This window comes from Hermetia illucens, chromosome 1 (assembly GCF_905115235.1).
Source record: "Hermetia illucens chromosome 1, iHerIll2.2.curated.20191125, whole genome shotgun sequence".
Lineage (NCBI taxonomy): Eukaryota > Metazoa > Arthropoda > Insecta > Diptera > Stratiomyidae > Hermetia > Hermetia illucens.
The window spans coordinates 151,289,531-151,310,285 of NC_051849.1; the positions used below are offsets into that span (position 1 = coordinate 151,289,531).

The following is a 20,755-nucleotide window of genomic DNA, read 5'->3' on the forward strand; positions in this document are numbered from 1 at the left end:
AGCGCACGTTATGAGCTTCTATCTGCGTTCCAAGAGCAATATTTCCAAAAAACCCTACAAGCTGTTTCCTTTGTTTGAGTATCAAATTTTAATGGAGTACCTTTTAAAAGGCTTATATTATAATACATTTAAACGGACTGCTGAACATTATTACAAAGTATCTAATGTTCTTCTTATATCAGAGGTAATCTCGCGGGCCTCTTAGGTTGCTTCCTGCCTTTCTCTCAAACCGAATGAACGCTAAAAGATCACCTTATTTTCCAATCAAATGGCACTTTTACAAAGAAGGATCATATGACGGAAATGTCTCGAGATTGTTAACATATGTGTTATTTAAAGGAGGAAATCACATTAGGAGGTTTTCAAAATCGACTTTTTTTCATTAGACAGACCATTAACTTAACTACCGCAGCATACTCTGCGAAATCGAAAACGAAATTCGTGTTCCTTTCAATTTTATGAACATAGATCCGAGAGCTTATCAAGTACGGGCTCAGATTCGAGCACCCAGGAGTAATTTTGTAGCGCAATGTAAATAGCGTACTTATTAATACCTGACGTCACCCCGTTCGATTTGTGCATTTGGATTTGTTGTAACTGTATTTTGTTTGTTATTATGAGTGATGAATGTTTTCTTTTTCGAAAGGCTACTTTTCAAACAATTTTTTTTTCAAATGCGTTTTTATCATAATGACTGTTTTTCACATTTGTGGGAATCCTAGCTCGAAAAGTAACTAACCGATCATTATGAAACTTAGAGGTGTAATTCTTTGTAAAATTAGCAAGAATATGAATTAACATTTGGAATGATATCATATTTTTAAATGTGTCTTTTTTGCGTTATTCGTAAGAAAAGTGGCGAAAACTGAAAATTTTGCAGATACAACATTTTTTATTTTGATTATTCTCATCCGTATTCAGATTCATATTTTTGGAAAATAAGTTAATAATTCAAAATTAAAAGCTTTTCGGTTTCAAATGAAAATTGTAGTCGCTACACGCCTCGCAGTTGGAAAACTCTACTTATGACCTTCAGCGGAATAGTGTCACATCACTTTTTTATTCTGGGCTAACATTTTTCAAAAAAATTCTCGGAAGTTATTATAATAAATATAAAATTACACAAGTCGTAATACGTGATGTATATGTATATTTAGCAAGTCAAAGTATTCACTTTAAAGTGGTATTGATATTGACTATTTTGGGTTGCAGTAAGTTTACATGGAAAAGGCAACTTTGACCTACTGTACTACTTTACCAATACAATTTTGATCAAACTTGAGGATTTCATGGTTCATTCTACAGTTTGTATTATTACAACTTTTTAAAACTCTAGGATAAACAAAAGAAGAGTTCTAGTTAATTTCCAAAAAAACATAGTAACATATTATTATTTACTTATGCGGAGTATTTTGAGGCCTGTACACTGGATAGAAGCAGTTTTATGATGTTTTTTGGATTTTTGGGCTGAGTAATTGGTGATAATTTTTTTTGAGTCATCATCATCCATTAGTATGGTAGGAAGGTAGGTGAGGGTAAAAGTATAAGAAAATGCTAAAATTTGTAAACCAATGTAATGTTTTTAAAAAGCAAAGTGATCTGATACAGTACTTCCAGATTCGACTGACAATGAAGCCAAGACTTTGAACTTTTTGAATCTCCTTGCTCTTGGAATCAGGGAATCATGTAGGTTCTTTCCCATCTGGTGTTCTCCAAAAAGCACTACGAATCATAAGAGCCATTATGCGAGTTTATAAGATAATAACGCACCACCCTACCTAAGGTAGATGACCGATTGTCCTTTTGAAATATTTGCTGACTGCCCCCATGTCCATCGACTTCAGAGTTAATAGTATTTTTCTTCTTAACATGCATTATTATGACCGCTTTTCTCTTCGTCATCGATAAGATCAAACTAGTTTTCAGCCTAAATCGACCATTGAGGAATTTGCAGAGTTAAGTACTGTTTTCGCGTCCGGTGTTACCACGACAAAACAGTCGCCAAAATCGGCTGCCTTTTTTGTAAGGGTCACCATTATGCTTACTGCATTTAGTGAAAAGTTGGTATACCGTGCGGAGCCTATACTTTTGAACTTAAATTTCTGTTTTCAACAATGAAGAATGTTTTGTAAGCAGCTGTTCTCATAATCAACGGTATTATGACCAACATTAGGACTAGGTGATATAATGTTCAGTCTAATAGGTTCGGGTCGCAGTAGCATGTTCTGCTTTTTCCCCTAAGCATAGGTAACAAATCTTGAATGATACCCAGAGTAAGTTGGATCTGATCTTGCTCATTTATTCAAAAAAGACGGTGCGGTGTGAGAAGTGTTGCTATTATCTTTTCAAAAAGGTGAGGAAAAAATACCTGTGATTGCCTTTATGTTCTCAGTTTTTCATTTACGCAAATTCAGCAACATAAAAAACGGTATCCGGTCTAGGCCTGCCTTAGTAAGAAACTCCAGACATCAAAGTTTTGCGCCGAGGTCCACCAAATTTGATATTCCTAAAAGTTGTCTGGCGTCCTGGCCCAGCCCATCGCTCCATATCAGGCATGGTTTGAATCGTCTTTTTTCCTATTATGAATACTGCCTTTATAGACTTTCCGGGCTAGATCATCCCCTCTATACGGTTCAAGTGACCCGCCCACTGCAACCTATCCCCTGTCTTAGACCAGTGTTGATGTCGAATGGTCTCGAGAGTCATCCTGCTGCTTTTATTTGGCCTGGCATATTGGTCACAGTCAGCGTAGTCGGTCTTCCCAATTTCGTCGAGATACCGAATTCTCCGTGTATAGTTTTACACTAGCTATTTTATCATAGGTGGCCTTGAAGACGATGAAAAGATGATGTAATTGATGGTCATATTTTAGCAGTTTTTCCATCGCTTACAACAGAGAGAAAATCTGATCTGTTGCTGATTTGTCTGGAATGAAGCCTCTTTGGTATGGGACAATGAAGTTCTAGGCGCATGTTGGTATCTGCTAGAAAGACAGCGGAAAATATCTTGTAAATGGTAGTCAGCAACATTGTTTTTCAAGATTTACTGCACTACGTGATATCTCCCTTTTTATGTATGGGACAGATAATGTGCCGTTGCCAATCTTCAGGCGGTGATTCGCTGTCCCACACCTTGAGCACAAGTTGATGAACCACTCGGTGTAATTGATCACCTGCATGTTTAACCTGCGGCTGTAATTCCATCGGCTAATGGCGACTTATGCTTTTTAAACCGATGAATTACACGGACTGTCTCTTCTATGCTTAGTGGTGGCTGTATTTGTCCGTACAGATTGCAAACAATTTTTGTTGACTTCCTTGTAACGAAAATTCAAACAATTTCTTCTATGTTAATCTTTTCGTATCACCGAATTTCCCTTTTAATCGGTCGTATCGCCATTCAGGCTAACTTTCAACACCGCAGTTTCACCATTCCATCTGCAATTGGCCCACCTATGAGAAAGTACTCGTCTTCCACATATGGGGCCCACGAATATTTCAATGACCTGCTGAGTAATTCACTCTCTCCACTTAAGTACTACCCAGTTTTTTATCAGTCGTCAGGGCTTTAGACTGGCTGACACTTGAAATCTTCGCGGTGATACCATCAGCTCGCTTGGACAATTCGCTTTTGCTCTACATACAGATTATTTGGTGGTTACTGTGGGTATAGTACTTTATTATTATTTTGTTAAGGGAAAGTCGCACCGCGTCCTTGAAGAACTATTGTGCCCCTTTTACTGGTTATAGTGTACCTGTTGATCATAGTATCTCAAGCAGGCCAGTAACCGTTAGGAACTTTAGTATGTTCCCCACTTCCAGAAGTTTCAGCTTTGCATCTGGTATTAAGTGTTCTCCCAAATGTATCGACCTACTTTGCACAAGTGCTGGACACTGTCCCAGGACGTGCATAGAGGTTTCGTCCTCCTCCTCACAGAACCTACAGGCAGTGTCTGTAGATATCCCTAGCTTCCCTAGGTGGTAGTTCAGCCGACAATGACCAGTGAGAATTCCCACTATGATTCGGAGGTTCTTTTTGGTGAGGTTTAAGCAATCCTTTGTGCGCATGGGTTCGTATCCCCCAATAAGCACCCTGGACTGCTCCATCCCTGGTAGGCCCGCCCAATATAGTTCCCTCAACCGTTTTTCTTCGTTTCTTAGATTCATAGCCATGAAACCGTTTCCGATTCCACAGAAGGGTTCTGGCCCGTATAAAGGCATCCCTGCTCCCTTCTTGGCTAGTTCATCCGCTGCCTCATTGCCTTCCAGCCCAGCATGGCCTGGAACCCAAAGTATCCAGACCTTGTTGGACGAGCCGAGTGTATTCAGTCTCTCAAGGCATTCCCATACCAGTTTAGAGTTCACCTGGTTGGACCTAAGTGCCTTGATCGCTGCTTGGCTATCGGTGAGAATAGCTATGTTCTGCCCCCTGTAGTTCCTTTGCAGATTAAAGGAGGCACATTTGTCTATGGCGTAAATTTCCGCCTGGAATATGCTAGTGTACCTGCCCATTGGCTCAAAGTACATTTTCCTTGGACCAATGACACCGGCACCCGCTCCCTCTGCTGTGAGGGATCCGTCAGTGTACCAAGTAATCAGTTGCTGGTTTAAGCCGTATGTCGCAGCCACGCTTTCCCAGTTTGTCTTGTTACTCCAACGTGTTTCAAACTTCTTATCGAAGTGAAACCTCGTTGTCATGTTGTCCCTCGGTATCAGTAATCCGGGATACCGCCTAGAAAGGATATCAATCTTCCTTCGATTTAGGCAGCTCCCCGCCTCACTCATGCTACCGGCCATCCTGAATATTGATCTCCTTGCCTGCATCTGTATGTGCAGATGGAGAGGGGTTAATCCCAGAAGGACCTCCAGGGATGCCGTTGGGCATGTCCTCATTGCCCCACTGATACACACGCAAGCCAGCCTTTGGAGCTTATGTAATTCCCTGGCTTGTGTGCTGAGTTGGGTTCTTTCTGCCCAGATTACCGCTCCACAGGTAATCATTGGTCTTACTATTACAGTATATATCCAGAGTAGTATCTTCGGGCTACAACCCCATTTTTTTCCTGCTATGGATCTGCAAGTCATCAGAGCCCTCGTGGCTTTCCGACAAGTGTTTCCGACATGTGTCTTCCAGAGTAATTTTTGGTCTAGCGTGATTCCCAAGTATTTGACCTCTGTTTCTCGTTTCACCTCCATATCATGTAATGTTATGGCTTTCAGGTGATCCAGCTTACGCCTCCTAGTGAATGGTACTATGGTGGTTTTGGTTGGGTTGATCCGCAGTCCCACCTTCCTGCACCAGGCACTAGTAACCCTTAATCCAGTTTGGATTCTATCACATAGGGTATCTTCATATTTGCCCCTACAGATTAGAACAATGTCGTCCGCGTAGCCCTGGACTTGTATTCCAGTATTAGTTAACACGTCCAGGAGTTCATCCACTACCATACTCCACATCAGCGGCGATAGTACTCCGCCCTGTGGACAGCCTTGAGTGGTGTTCATGATAATTGAATTTGTACCTGTTTGTACCTCTATTTGTCTGCTTTCTAGCATTTTGCCCATTCAGAGTGCCAGGGTGTTTCCCACTCCTTTGCGGCTCAGGGCATCCTGTATAGTACTTACTTGGGAAGTAATTTCCCTTTCTAGAAGGACACATACGAATGTCAGCTCCTTCCTCGAAAATTATTTTTGTTAAAGGCTTTCATATTCACCGAATTTGACACTAGGAGGAACATAGCAGCTACTGTGAGTTCACTGGAATGAATTGATATTGAGGCAAGGTGAATTATGACTGAACGAGAAAGCCGTTGTGAATTTCACCTAATGCTAAACCCGAAATAGTAGTTAAGCCAGCATATTATTTCAATGACTTAAGGTTCAGTCATTTCTCAAGAAATTAATAATAAATTGAACTGTTATAAATTTGATACTAACCACAAAACTTCTACAAAAATTTGGAAGTATAATACGCGATACTATCCTCTATTCTACTACAAAATGGTACGTCCAGGGGAAAGGGATGGGGGTTTTCTGATCCGTCCAAAGATGGTAATATACTATTAATAAGTTTATCTGAACAAATACCACTTTTTCAGGTTTTTGAGAGGGATAATTTCGAAAAATGAGTCCTGCCACACTTTAAGTTTGCACATTTTGATCCCTTACTCCCTTATTTTGCAATTCACATCAAAACAAAACAAATTACAAATTGAGATCTTTTATTTGATGCCAAATACGGATACATTGGGCAAAAATGTATATGTTGGATTTCACAGTTGGCATATGTTCACCAAATTTAGTTTCATTTGGTGCAGCCGTTTTAGAGAAGAATCCGTGTGACAGACAGGCAGAGGGACGATTAACCGATTTTAATAAGGTTTTGGTTAATACAAAAACTACAAAAATTAATTAAATTAGTAGAAGCTAACAATTTTACACTAACGCAATGACTAAACAACGTGTATATTTCATGTACCTTAATGGGGATTAGACGAAAAAAAGAAGACAGATTTTTCAAATGGTATTTTTAATCAAAGAATTATGAAATTGATTTGTAGAAAAACATTTTTTGTAACGTAAATAAAAACAAAATGGCGGAGATAAGGCGCATAATTTCGGTAGGAGTTTTAAATTGGGGTCCCGCTTCACATCCTTTGACCAGAATAAAGTAATACTAATAATCGTTGGCACAACAATTCATATTGAATCAGGGCTTTGAAGTGTGTTAGAGCACTTCGTTCAAGACCGTAACGGTACACTACATTATACTGCAGGAGGCAATGTGGTCAGCACTGCGCTCGCAAACGGGAAGTTGAACATTTCAGGCATGAAAGGCAATGTTTTTTCTTTTGTTAGGGACTTTATCCATGTACATAGTTAAAAATTCAATCTTTTTCAAAAATTCAATCATTTTCAAATAAGTGGAAATCTTCAAAAGTTCACATTTCCTGAGAGTGTGGGACTTTTACCGACTAAAACCACCTCTCAGCCAAGCTTCAACTGAGATTTCCACATTCACCAGCTTTCTTTGCATATTTGAGTTTCGCTTTTATTGGAAGAAGACTCTGTGGTCAACCCCAGCCCTTTAGTAGCTTATTTTCATGGCTACTCTTAATTACTTGCTCTCTAATGACTTGACTAACCAACTGTACTTATAGAGCCCTATGTAGATCTTCATTACGAATGAATCAACGAGCGCTATGCTTTCCACATAAACGGAATTGATAAACTTTTGTTAGGTACCGATTCAAAATAATTTATTTCAATTTCTTCAGGAAAAGCCTTCAAATAGCTTGGTTGTAGCGGGGATATTGGTCGCTACGACTTGACCCTACTTGGTTCCTTCCCTGGCTTAGGGGTCATTATAACTTCGGCCACTTTCCACTGTCAAAGAACGTATTTTAATCTGTAATAATTTTATAATTGACACTTTTCTGGCAATTCCTTCAGTATTCTCTTTGTAATAACTTCAGTTATATAGAGCTTTTCTAGGGAGCACATTTGTTTTCATTTTTGTCGTCAGCTCTTTTAATTTTACATTACTTGTTTGGTAATGGTCCACTCTACTCACTGGCGTTAAGCATGTACACGCTTGTATATTTACAGGCTGGAAGGTACTTTCCAAATGCTTCGGGAAGAGATCTGTGCACAACGAAACCATTTCCCCTTTTCCTGTTTACTAGGTGGGATTTGTTTTCTGGGCTCTTTTAAATATAATTAGCAGATCGATTTCCTTCTCGAATTGGTAAGCAGTGTTGATTTGGTCATTTACGTGGACTAAACGTTTGCATGTACCTTTTGAATACTACCATCTTTGGTTGTCTATAAGTCAGCAATGAATCATCAGACTTTCAAGGATATCGTAAGTCTTCAATGAAACTCGCTCGAGGAAATCTTGAGCTTTCCGCAAGACTTCAATGGAACTCGCTTCGTCAAACCTTTTCTTCATAAATAAATAATAAAGTCTACAGACTTGTTGCTTTTGAGGTAAAACCGCAGAAGCAAAACAATCATACAACTTTACTTGATTTTAGAATGTAAATAAGTTTATTATATAAGAGGAACTAAAACTTTTTGCAAACTCTCTTTCTTAAAATTGACATCACACTAAATTCATTTTACGAATTCAATTATTTTTTTTAAATCACGGCCTGCTCCGCCACGGAGAACACGGCGGTGGCCATTGTCAATCGAATTAACAACATTCGAAATAAATTTCGCGCGTAGATCGATATGAACTTCATTCATAGGACCATCGAAAGATTTGCGACCACATGCAAATTCTTTCCTGGCCGATATATATACATAGAGTCTGCCAGAAACCTCCCCCCAGGTCAAGAGAGGGCGCCTCGCAGTAGCCGTTAGAAACAACGCAACACCAAATTCGCGTCTGCTACTACTCGGGACTCCTGTCCTCCAATCGAAGGGTTTCGATTGGTACTTTTCAATGCAGGTCTCTGTTTCGAATATTGAGTTGCTTTTGATAAATTTAGATGCGTCAGTGGGCGGTATAGGCATTGCTTCTTTGTTTATGATATGTATCTTGGGGTTTGGAAATATATGCAAAATGTTTCAAATTCGTCACTATATACGAATTTAAAAACGCGCATAGAAAGTTCATCACATATGATGAATACAAAACCTTTATACCTGAAGGGGCGTTCGGTATTTCGACTTTTTTGAGATTGAATTCATTTTTGTCAATCAAATTTGAAAGCAATTTGCAATTTAATTATTATTCTGCGTTTCGGCGTTTCCTTCCGGTCGACTTGCATAAACAACGTCCTAGCTCAAATATTGTCCATATTGAATGTGGACTAACATCTAGTCCATACGCCGATGCAATTCTCCGTTCGAGATTGTCTTGGGCCAGAGTATGCAGGTATCACACCGGAAACGGGTATCAATGAATGCTTTGAGCCTTCGAGTAAAATAGTGATAATTTTCCACGTGCTACTCTCGTACAACAGCACAGTGCGCTTATTTACGCTCTTTTCTAAGCCTGAAATTTTTATATTTCTGTTCATTTTGATAGCAGCAACGATGATGCAGCCGCTTTTCATTCTTTTATCTGTTAAAACGATATCCAGCCATTGATGGGAGAGTTAGAAACTGCTGTTTCCAAGACATAGTTGTTTCTCATGAAGTACATTGGTTAGGACATCACAGGACATGCAGATATAATGTGACCCAATGGTCAGGTAAGCCACGTATACGGTAAATGTCAGGAAAAGCTTGAGGATCGCTTACCACATGTTTTAAGTAATTCAAACCTTCACTACCTGTATCGCGATAATGTTTCCAAATAAACTCCATGGTTGTTCAACTACCTGCATCGGAGTGATTGAGGCCTCTCAAAAAGAAATCAATGGATAGGTTTTCTTCCCCAGATTTATTTCCATTCCTGGTTGTAGGTTATATTCTACATTGAATATTCATCTTTTAGCATTAGCAAGTAAGTTTCTAATCTGCATTTTCCCGATATTTATACATTTCCTTGAAAGTAGCTTCCCATTTCCATTATAATCTTGTCGTGCATGTCAATCAGACTTTGTCAGTCTTCTTTTCTTGGTAGTGTCATGCGTTCCGTACAGTTCTCTGGATGGTCAGCCTTTAAAGTAAGAATTTTCTTTCGGAAGTCGTGAAGTTGAGTTTTTGTCCTCTCCTACTAGATAATACCAACGCGATAGTTAATACTTGCATTTAATTTTTTCTATTGTGTCCCAATTTTAGTCTTTTGAACTTACTGGTGCTTTCTTTTCGCATCGTCGCCTTATCAAACCGATTATTTTGGAGTATCCTCAGATATAAGCAGCATCTATTTCTTCGATACACGGCAATATTTCGTTTGATGTATTTTGGGTTGTGACGTTGTACCGTTTGCCCTGCTTTTTCGACACTGATCATAGGCTTTAGGAGATGCTAGTATAAAATTGATTTTTGGTTTCACTACACAGGTTGGTCCGTCCATGATGGTAGAAATTTGAATGGTGGATAACACCACTCGCTTCAGCATGATTGTTTCATGGAATGGCCACTCTATTTTTTACCATTATAGTTATTGCCTAAGTAGTGTGCCCATCACAGCCCGGTGGGCCACATGCCGAGAAAGATGCCTTTGCAACTACTCGATACAAATACCTGTAACGTGCCTGTTGATAACTATATCGTCATTGATGGCAAGCGTAATGGTCATTTGGGTGAAAAAACAGACGACAACCGGTGCCATGGAGGGGAAAGTTTTGGAGCGCGCAATGACGGTGGCGAGCGTATAGTCGATTTTGTGGATACTCATGACTCAGTACTTGTGAATATATCGTTCATCCAACGATTTACCTATCTTCCCACATTTTTTAGTGCGAACAGGAAAACGCAAATCGACTATATTTTCAGAAGACACCGAAAATTTAACACCGTCACTGACTGCATAGTCATTCCCTGTGAGACTATCGCACCTCAGCATCGGCCGTTGCTCGCCGTCTTGCGAATCAAGCCACCGATAAAACAGCGCGAGGAAAGCATAGTGTAAACTCCATGGAAGGAAAGAATAAATGATTTCACTGACGTGATTACCAACCATTATGAATGTTGAAGGATAGTGGAGCACGATTCATATAACAGCCTATGCAACCCTTAGGGTCACCAACCATGGTTGGTGATTCATCAAGATCAAGGTCGAGATACCTGGCTTTGGAATAACGATGTTCGGATGAAGGTTCGAGTAATGAAGCCCTTCTATCACAAGTTTCTTAACGTTAAAACACTAGTCAGTTGGCAAATTTATAAGAATGCCCACCGGGAAGCAAAGGAAGTGATGCTTGTTACCCGAGCAATCCATTGCAGAAATCATAACGATCAACTGGACACTGGCGAGTCTGATCTATATCAACTTGTCAAAAGCCGACATGAACGTACTCAGGATATCGCACATTTATGTTCCCTTAATGAAAAGAACAGTACTTTGCTTACCAATAGACGAGCCGTGATGGATAGATGGCGAGAATATTTCAAGCAAATTTCAACTGAAGAATTTTTTCATCCTTTACTTCCAAATTATTGCCGCATTTGAACCAATTCTACGTATCAGTGCCATTGATGTCGAGGAAGCAATAACTCGAATGAACGTCATCGCTTCTGAGCTCTGGAAAGTGAAGAGCTGGCAGTCAACACTATGGCTTAGTGAATTCTTCAGTCAGATTATTGAGGAAAGTAGAACACCATCTAACTTCCAAGAAAATACCACAGTTCCAATATGTTAAAAGAAAGGTAGTCTAGCAGAATGTTCAAATTACCGTCCGATCCAGTTACTTTTCCATACCATGAAAATTTTTGAATGCATTCTTGACATTCGTGAAATCGTTCAAATAACTGTGAATCAAGCCGGTTTTGTCAAGGATTGCGGAACTACTGACGGAATACACACTGCGGTTTGCCTTGCGGGAGAAACACCCACTGCCCAAGTCATTGAAGATTTTTCCAAGACTACTTAGAATTTGATGTAAATGGATCTTTTCCTGATTGGAAAGCTCATCGTCACTCCGAAGATATAACTGTTGAAACTCATACGGAAGACCTCACTCGTAGCAATGGGATTTGTATCGTAATTTAACGTCAGACACCAGTCGACTCAGCTGTGAATCAGTACCTGAGTCAAATCAGAGTAATACTCTCGGGCGAGCGCAATGCTGACCACATTGCCTCCTATAGGGTACTGTAATCCTGTAGTGTAGCGTTACGGTATTGAATGAAGTGATCTAATACACTTCAAGGCCCTGATCCAATTGGATTGTTGTGCCAACGATTATTATTATTATTCAACTTAAACAAGTCGGGAAACCGGAAGCTTGACGCTTCAGGTATAAAAGGTTTTGTGTTTCCCTATGTGAGGAGCATAACGTAGTTCTCCATTGGCTTATAGCATTGACCCGAGATATTGAAATCGTTCAGTTGTGGACAAGTTACTGCCATTGCCAGAACTGAGCGATTTAAGTATTTCGAAGGGCAGGTTATTGCCATTGCCAGAACTCAGCGATTTAAAAATCTCGAGTCAACGCTATCAGCCAATGGAGAACTGCGTAATGACATTGTTTCACGCATTAATGCAACCTGGATGAAGTGGCATTCCCCAACTAGTGTTCTTTCTGATCGACGTATCAGTGCACGTCCCAAATCTAAAATTTACTACAATGTCGTCCGTCTGCCACTCTCTATAGTTCTGAGTGTTGGACTATAAAGGACAATGAAAGGCGTCTTGCGGTAATGAGGACGAAGATGTTGCATTGCACTGGTGGCGTGACACGTTTTGATTACGTCTGAAATGAGAATATCCGCGATCGATATGGGTTTGCATCGATCGTGGAAAAACTGCAAGAGAGGCGTTTTCGATGGTGTGGTCACGTAATTCACGCTAACGAGAATTCAACAACCAGTATTGATCAGAACATCGAAGTCAATGGTAAGCAACCAAAAAGCCGGCCAAAACAATGGTGGGTTGATATGCTGGATGGGGATTTATAGGTCTCGCCATTACATCCTGATCAGGCATTTGATAAAATAAAATGAAGAAACCGATCATCACGAGCCGACCCCGCTTGTGAACTGAAGGCTGAAGAAAAAGAAAAAGATGTGAGGAGCGACGAGTGCACGGCAGCTCCGTGTAATATAGTTAAAAATTCCATTGCCCTCTATTCTCTAAAAAGCCATTTAAATAAATCATTGGATGGAAAGCCCTATGTTGATAATGGTCAACCTCATGCGCTTCACGCTCTCAGTTTAATATTATTAGCGAATGAAAACAATTTAACCAACATCAAAAATAAAAAAGGGCTAGGGAGAATTAGATTCTTCTTGAATGGAATTTTAATATTTCACTCGAATTTTAATTATTCTCGTTAATTATAACGTCAGCATCTTATTTGTATGGCTTAGAATGCTGTTAATTAGCACGAAATTGATAAGTTTGAACTGCTATAACTTTCCCACTAATAGTTGGATTTTCATGAAACCTGGCATGTGTATGCACAAGGCTGTCCTCTATGTCGGTCCTCTTAGTACACTTAGGATGAACTTAAGAGGAGTTTTTTAGTCTATTTCTAAAAGTTGATAATATACTATTAGTAAATTTTTTGAGCAGATATCGGAATGGGACATCTCTTGAAGATTAGATTTCACATAAGTGTTTTACACAAAACCTTCAAAAGGGCTGCAGATAAATAGATTCTTCATAAATGTGACTTTAATATTCCACACACATATATACGAAATATTATCTCCTATGCTGGCACAAAATTTGGAAGTCCTAGAATGAATTTAAGGGGGGTTTTTCAGTAAATTTCTAAAAAGTAGTAATATACTATTAGTAAGTTTATTTGAGCAGATATCGGAATGAGACATATTTTGAGGCCTAGATTTCATCTAGGCGCACCACCCTGATTTTTTTCAGATTTTTTGGTTGGGTAGTTTCTGAAAATGAGTCTTGCCTCACTTCAAGTGCGTACATTTTGACTCCTTACTCACGCACTTTGCAATTTATGCCAAAACTAATGTCAGTTTCGGAAAGTACAAATCGAGACCTTTCATTTGATACCCTACACAACTATATCCGGTGAACAAAATTTTTGAATCTCCCCTTTGCATGTATGGGGAGCTCCCCTTTAAACTCCACCTAAATTTATGCCACTCGCTGTATGCGTGGGATTTTATAGTTCCCATCTGTCCACCAAATTTCGTTCGGATCGGTTTAGCCGTTTTGGAGAAAAATGCGTGTGACAGACAGACAGACACAGACATTGAATCGATTTTAATAAGGTTTTGTTTTACACAAAACCTTAAAAAGAATCAAAAGTGATTTTTCATCTAAATTTCAGAGCGCCATATTGTAACAGTACTTTGAGCTTAACTTTCGAATGACATGTAAAAATGATATCCTTGATTATGGAAAATTTACGAATATCACGGATTAAATTTAAGAAGACGTTGACTTAGATATGGTTTTTCTAATTATTATGGTAGTTCTAAGCAATAAAAAGCGATTGGAAGACATTTTATTTATTCCTCCGTGATTCACGACTTGATCAAGTGTTACCCGAAGGGTAAAGCCAGGTATTTATCAGTAAATACTTATGAACTGATTATATTATATGATAACGCAAAATATTGGCATTCAAATTTATCTGAAATTATCACCAGTCTGATCAAGCCTACCAGTGTTCCTCAGATAAACGTCCATGTATCATTACTCCACCTAATTTATTCTTTAAAACTCTAAAAAATGACATGCACCTGAGAGATGCAAGTTTAAGTTTGCCGATAGAGAACACTAGAAATTCTAAGTCTAATATTATGAACCGTGGTAAAATGGCAAATATCTACCCATATTTACAAAAACAATTTCATTTATTATTAAGATAAATACATAATTCTACCTGCAGAAATTACTAAATCACTCAAATGAATTATTCAAACTCTAACTTTTCCAAAATAGATTAACCAGAAACGAATAATCTATTGAACTTAACATTTACAAAATCCTTTAGTTATTTGCTAATTTATTGTTTGGTTACACCACATTGGTTTATGTAAAAAAATCTAGCAATAATATGTTAAACAATCAACTGACGCTATAAAATATATTTATTAAGTAGCTAAAATATTAGCGGAAGAAGAACAAAGGAAAACATTTTGTGACTAAATCGGTCAAGAATTTAAACGGGTTCTCAGATGCTCTTTAACTGATTGACGCCAAGATTCTTTTCCCGAATATCCCAGCTAAAGAAGCGAGCACTGTAGCGTAAGTTTGGGTCCATCAATAACAAAATGATCCACATAAGTAAGCTACTCCTAACTACCGAACGGCAGTATATAAGCAGCTAAAACAAATTCCCATGAAAAACCCCCTCTCCCCGATCGTTATCGAAATCTTCAAGGACCGTCTGACGCCAAGATTTTTGAAGAGGTATCTGGCACCTCATCAAAATTCGATTTGCATTTATCGAACAGATGGCTGTGTGCTGGGGAGCTCTTTGCTGAGACGTTGGGATTCATGTGTGCTATTCAGGACGGCGTGGTCGCCACCTGACCTTATAAAAAGCTCATAATAGAAAAGCGGGTGGGGAACGACCAGTGCAGAATATGTGGTTCGGCGTTAGAGACGTTGGATCATCTCATTTCTGGTTGCACTGTTGTGGCACCGGTTCAATCCACCAGGCATAATGCTGTATGTAAGGTGTTTCATCAAAACCTTGCTTAGAAGCATGGGCTGATCACTCATCAGCACATTCCACACAACAAGCCTGACTGTTACTTGACAAGACGGGTCGCTACGCGTATATAATTGATGCTATCCCCCGTAATAGCAACATTGAACGGAAATACATGGAGAAGAAGGCGAACTATGAGCCACTGGCTCGAGAAATCAAAGAAATTTGGCATCCCGAGCGGGTGGTTGTAATTCCTATAATATTGTCAGCTACAAGTATTGTACCTAAATCCCCCACAGCTTCCTTTGATGTCATAAGAGTCTCACACAGTCTGGTTTAAACCATGAAGTACCCCCGTTTTCGATGTTGTGGGGAGTTCTCGACGGATTCTCTCATTGACCTACCACCGGCCACTACCACTAACGCCCGTTTAGTTTTTAATTAGGTAGGATCATCCGAGCCTAAATGCTTGGCACTTCGTGCTAGTATTAGTAAAATGCAATATTGGGATTGTGAAAACTCGGAAAATAATAATAATCATTGGTGCAGCAATCCATATTGGATCAGGGCCTAGAAGTGTGTTAGAGCGTTTCATTCAAAACCGTAACGATACAGTACACTGTAGGAGGCAATGTGGTCAGCACTGCGCTCGCCCCGGATTATTAACCTGATTTGACTCAGGTACTCATTCACAGCTGAGTTGCCTGGTATCCGACATCCAGTCACGATAACAAATTCCTCTGCCACCAGTGAGGTTTCTACCGCGACCTTCCGCTACGACAGCTCAGCATTCTAACCACTTGAGCCATCCGGAAATTTTAGTATGATTTTAGAAAACACAAAAAAAAAGTAAGTATGTTGTCAACATAATAATATAATAACGCCTGTGTTTGTGTTTTATTTGAGGTGGAGGAGAGCACTCAGACCGTAGTGATGCATTATACTGAACACCTCGGATAACAACGCTTATTGATCAAATGTTCTTAAATTCTTTCCGGTCCACTGTTTCAAATTCTTAATTTCTAAAAGTATATATTTTTACATAATAGGGAGACCTTGTAATAGAAGATTGAGAGTATCACATAGAAGGGATGACTGGAGCAACAACTTGTCCATTCATATACCAACTGCGAGCGCTCTATTCTTTGCACTAAACTTTAGCAATATTTCGAATTTTATTGTGAGATTTAGACAGTACTTTTCACTATGCTATACTTTCAAACTATGTAAAGAAAAAAACATGGATTTCCTCAACCACCTTCTTAGAACTCTTCAACAGCAGGCGCTCACCAGGCTACCTAACCTGAAAGAGGAATAGCTTTGAAATTTAACTAAACCTTCCTTTCGGTGAAGCAAAAACTGTAAAAACATGGTTTGGACGTTGTCCTCAGCAGCAGGAATAGTAGGTTTAAACTCTTCTGGAATCAACCAAGGATTTTATATATCTGCAATCAACCAATGGTCAAGTCTAGGATATATAAAATCTTCTGGGCTCATTGCAATAAACTATACATCGAACCGACGAAAAGGAAAGTGCAAAGATGTCTGGGAGTGCAACTAAACGAGGCAGAGTCGACTGGAATATGATTCGCTGGACTTCAGAACGAAAATAACGTAATATTGCGAAACACATCATTTCAAAGGAAGACGTGTAATTATTGAAACACAAAATCGATACAGGAAATCTAGAGGTAGGCGAAAGTATGTATATTTATATAATCCAGAAAGACGGACTTCAACAGGAAAAATTGACCAAGGAACGTACTAAGTATGATATAGTGGGAAGACAATAAAAAGGATTCAGTTGCCCACTCGGTGCGTGGTGCAAGAAACATAAAAACGACGATTTTAGGCTTTTTTTCCCTTCGAAACGTAGCACTGAGGAAGTCGACAAGGGATTGCCGAAATATGCGTATTTACAAAGAATAACATTTTTTATTTCAGTTATCATCGCTTTACTCAGATTAAAGGTTTTATTTATAATCTTTACCGCCTTGATGTACCTTCAAGCTAATCAATATTCTGCTGAAATCATCAACTAAACCACCAAATTATGCACAGTTCAACACTATCCATTCTTCGATTTGTAATTCCTTTGCTTTTAACATTTTAGAATGCCCTTTTGCGATATGGCCAAATATGAGAATTGTCCATATGGCTGTTGAAGCAGTTCGAAGCAATATTTAAAGTAGATCGGAACTTCATGCCCAAATTTCATGATTTATATATCTTCTGCGATGTTTTGAAAGCCTATCTATTGGTACCGTCGAAAAGGCTAGAATTAAGCCCAGTTATTTTTCGACAACATTGCTGTTAAGATCAACCTATTTCATACATCCTTACCGTAAGACTCCTTCGTCACGTCGCGTAGCAAGCACTGGACTCATTTCTCAACTCGCTGTCAGTCTACTAATCTAAGCCAAATAGATGGCATTTCAATAAGGAAAAGTAGGGTAATTACTAAACAAGTCGGGCTCAGTAAAATGAGGATGTCCTGAATTGGGGAGGAAGTCAACTGTTATCTTGGCAGTATGCGGGCTAGCATTGCCGTGTTAAAAACACTCTATTTTCGTCAGCATTCTACTCCATTTATTTCGAATGGTAAGCCGAAGTCTTGCTCAAAACCCCACAAGCGTGATCAGGGTTGATTTTTATGTTCATATGCATAAACTCGCACAACCATGAACCTTTTCGTCTCAGAACAAAGTGTCCATTACTTTTAAGGCAGACAATATTCATTTTAATTTTCCATTACTTTTAAGGCAGACAATATTCATTTTAATTTTCACGTCTTTGGCGAATTCGAATCTCGTCACTGAGGAGACTTTTCGACTGTCATGTGATGTCAATTAGTTTTCGTCAACAGTACCAGTTAATACCAAATTTACTCGACCTACTCTGTCTCGAAGAATTCATGAGACTATTGTTCTATCCAAGCTGTGATTTATTCCATGAAGGAGAAGAGTAACCAGTGGCTCAAGAAACATAAAAACGACTTCCGAAAGTGATTACTGAATATTATCTTGCAGTGATGCAAATGTTCTGCCAAAATCTTACCTATTCCAGTCTTCCTGACATCATGTGTAAACAGCTCGCGAATCGTGACACACCTATGTTCAAGTAATTCTTTCACTATATTCTTAACTACTTCATTCGAAACTTCATTCGGGACGTTGTTCACTACTAATGTCTGAACGTCCACCCTTCGATTCTTTGATCACCCTTTGGATGTTTTTGACATCCATTGATTCACTCGCGCCTAACGTAAGCTCCATCTAGAAACGCCCAGTCAAGGCTCAGCATTCCATCAGCATGATGGGAATTTGAAGGTGAACCAAGCTAAACGCCTAGGTCAACGAATATTGTGCGAAATCTTAATCGTGGTTCCAGTGTCTTGGAGACGTTAGTTTTCGGAAACGCCTCGTACTTGTCGAAACAAAGTCTGATCTTATTTTAATGTCTTTATTGTAATTCAATCGAATTTCAGAGGACGGTATCTTCCGCCGCAGTTTTAAGGATTCTTAGGTACACACAGTGGAAAAAAACTATTGAAAAGAAAGTTTACAGAAGTTAACAGCGTTCATGCTATATAAAGGTATTGCAATTTCGTTAGCTATTTTTCAATGTTTTAGGAAAATATCAAAAGTTTTTGGGATATAACGAAATTATAGTATGAAATTTCAGAAGAGGCAAAATGATTAGCAGCTGTTTTTGCATTATCTTCAGATCCCAGGCTCTTAATACTGATCCTGATATTTTCGGCATCTCCTTATCATGAAACAATTTAAGAGCAAAGCTCAATGTACGATCTGATTCTTGAAAACAAAACACTTTTTGTGATCTCGAAAAAGACAATTCTCCTAGAAAGAATATAGTTTTGGCAAGATATTCCTGTATCTTTGGAGAACTCCCAAACCAACGAAATCGAAAGCCATAAAATCTTAAATAATAAATTAATGAATATTATAATATTCTTCATAGTTTGTACTTCAGAAAGTGAAAAAAAACGATAAATATCGATTTCCTCAACTTTAATAAGGCGTGCATCATTTGTATGTCTAATAGAAGTATACGACGGGTTCAGGAAAGTAATAAAAAGCACGTAGTAATAGTGAACGTAATAAGGACGATAAATATTTGCACCCAACTAAGTTCTTAGTTTTCGGCTTAAAAGTAAAAACGAACTTCCGCCTGTATCTACGAATGCTAACATCCTGAGACAATAAAAATATACACCTGGTATAGTTGGTAAAACACTTGATTAGTTTAGTATTTATAGACAAGAAGGAACTTGAAGACAACATATCCTCAATTGCCCCAGTCCATTCTGTTAAATTATTACACTTCAGCTAATTCGAAACTTTTAACTAGACATGCGACATTAATTGCTTTACCTTTGTTATCCTTAGACCGGTCTCCACACTTCCGCTGAATACCGAATTTGACAATGCCAAATTGCATCATAGCTGTTTCAACAGTTCTGATAAATCGGCTGCACCAGCTCTTCAAAACCGTTTACTAAGCATGCTTAATTCATGTGTATAGAGCAAAATTCTTTTTTGCAAGTCATGTTTATCTTTTTATGTTCAACTGCCGACCGTTCGTCTTGCATAGAATTTGCCTGCGTTCTCTGTTAGCGCTACATGTGTACATTATATACTGCCTATGTAAATGGCACCACAGCTTGCCGGTCTACTTTGGGGCTTCCCTTACGATGACACCTGTCAGCGGCATGTTGTCAACTTGAAATGATGTCGAACATGATCAGATGTCAGCACAGTCACTAAATCACTTTCCAGTTTAAAAACAAACCCGCACGCCACTGGCACTTGGTTCCTCACGATGTGAACTGTTAGGACTCATTTTTTCCACATTTCCCATTTATTTTTAATGTTTATTTCAGGCTTGGTTTCAGCGTTAACAAGACCTAAAGTGTCATCAGTCAAAATCACTACACTGATCCGGGAGGAGGCTTCACACACGCTTTGGTTCTCAGATTAATGCATTATGGATGGAATTTGGTTAGGTCTGGGACGCCCAATTCACACATTGTTTGTCATAGTAGAATCCCGACGGCAACCATGACACTTTCCTCCTAGGCTATCCATTCTTTTCGGAACCACGAATCGCACCTTAGGAAAATGCGACTTTAGGAGAACAAACGGGATTCAAACAATGAAAAATACATTCTACGTTAAAAAGGAAAATCTAGAAATTCTCGAAGAGTTACGGTGAGACTTGCACTCAAAAAACATTGAGACTTGTGTTCTGATTGCAAATTTCCACTCTCATCGAAGGGCATCGTCGAGCAATCAGGAAAATTCAGTTCAGAGGATCCTAAAAAGTAGGAGTCAGTGCATTCTGGCCGATGGTAATGCGCGAAACGCGCGCATACATTCCGTCACTGTCCACCCTTGGCTGTTCCAGACGACACCCACACAAACTCCCTTGACGGCGGCTCCTTTGAAGCCAGTGTCCCTGGCCCCTCTTGTACATAACCCTCGTGAGAAATCTTGTTTACATAAATTCATGTGACTCATTTGAGCGGCGCACACT

The 20,755-nt window shown here is 39.1% G+C and overlaps 1 protein-coding gene across 2 annotated transcripts in view; it reads right to left on the reverse strand.

Annotated features, from left to right (window-relative positions):
* The window catches only part of LOC119661245 (homeotic protein spalt-major), a 110,945-nt gene extending 90,521 nt beyond the window's left edge, over positions 1-20,424 (reverse strand). For both annotated transcript variants that reach the window (XM_038070484.1, XM_038070483.1), the window contains exon 1: positions 19,594-20,424. In XM_038070484.1, the coding sequence (XP_037926412.1) occupies positions 19,594-19,663 (70 nt within the window). In that variant the 5' untranslated portion in view covers positions 19,664-20,424. The remainder of the gene's footprint in view (positions 1-19,593) is intronic.
* Positions 20,425-20,755: the final 331 nt, after the last annotated feature.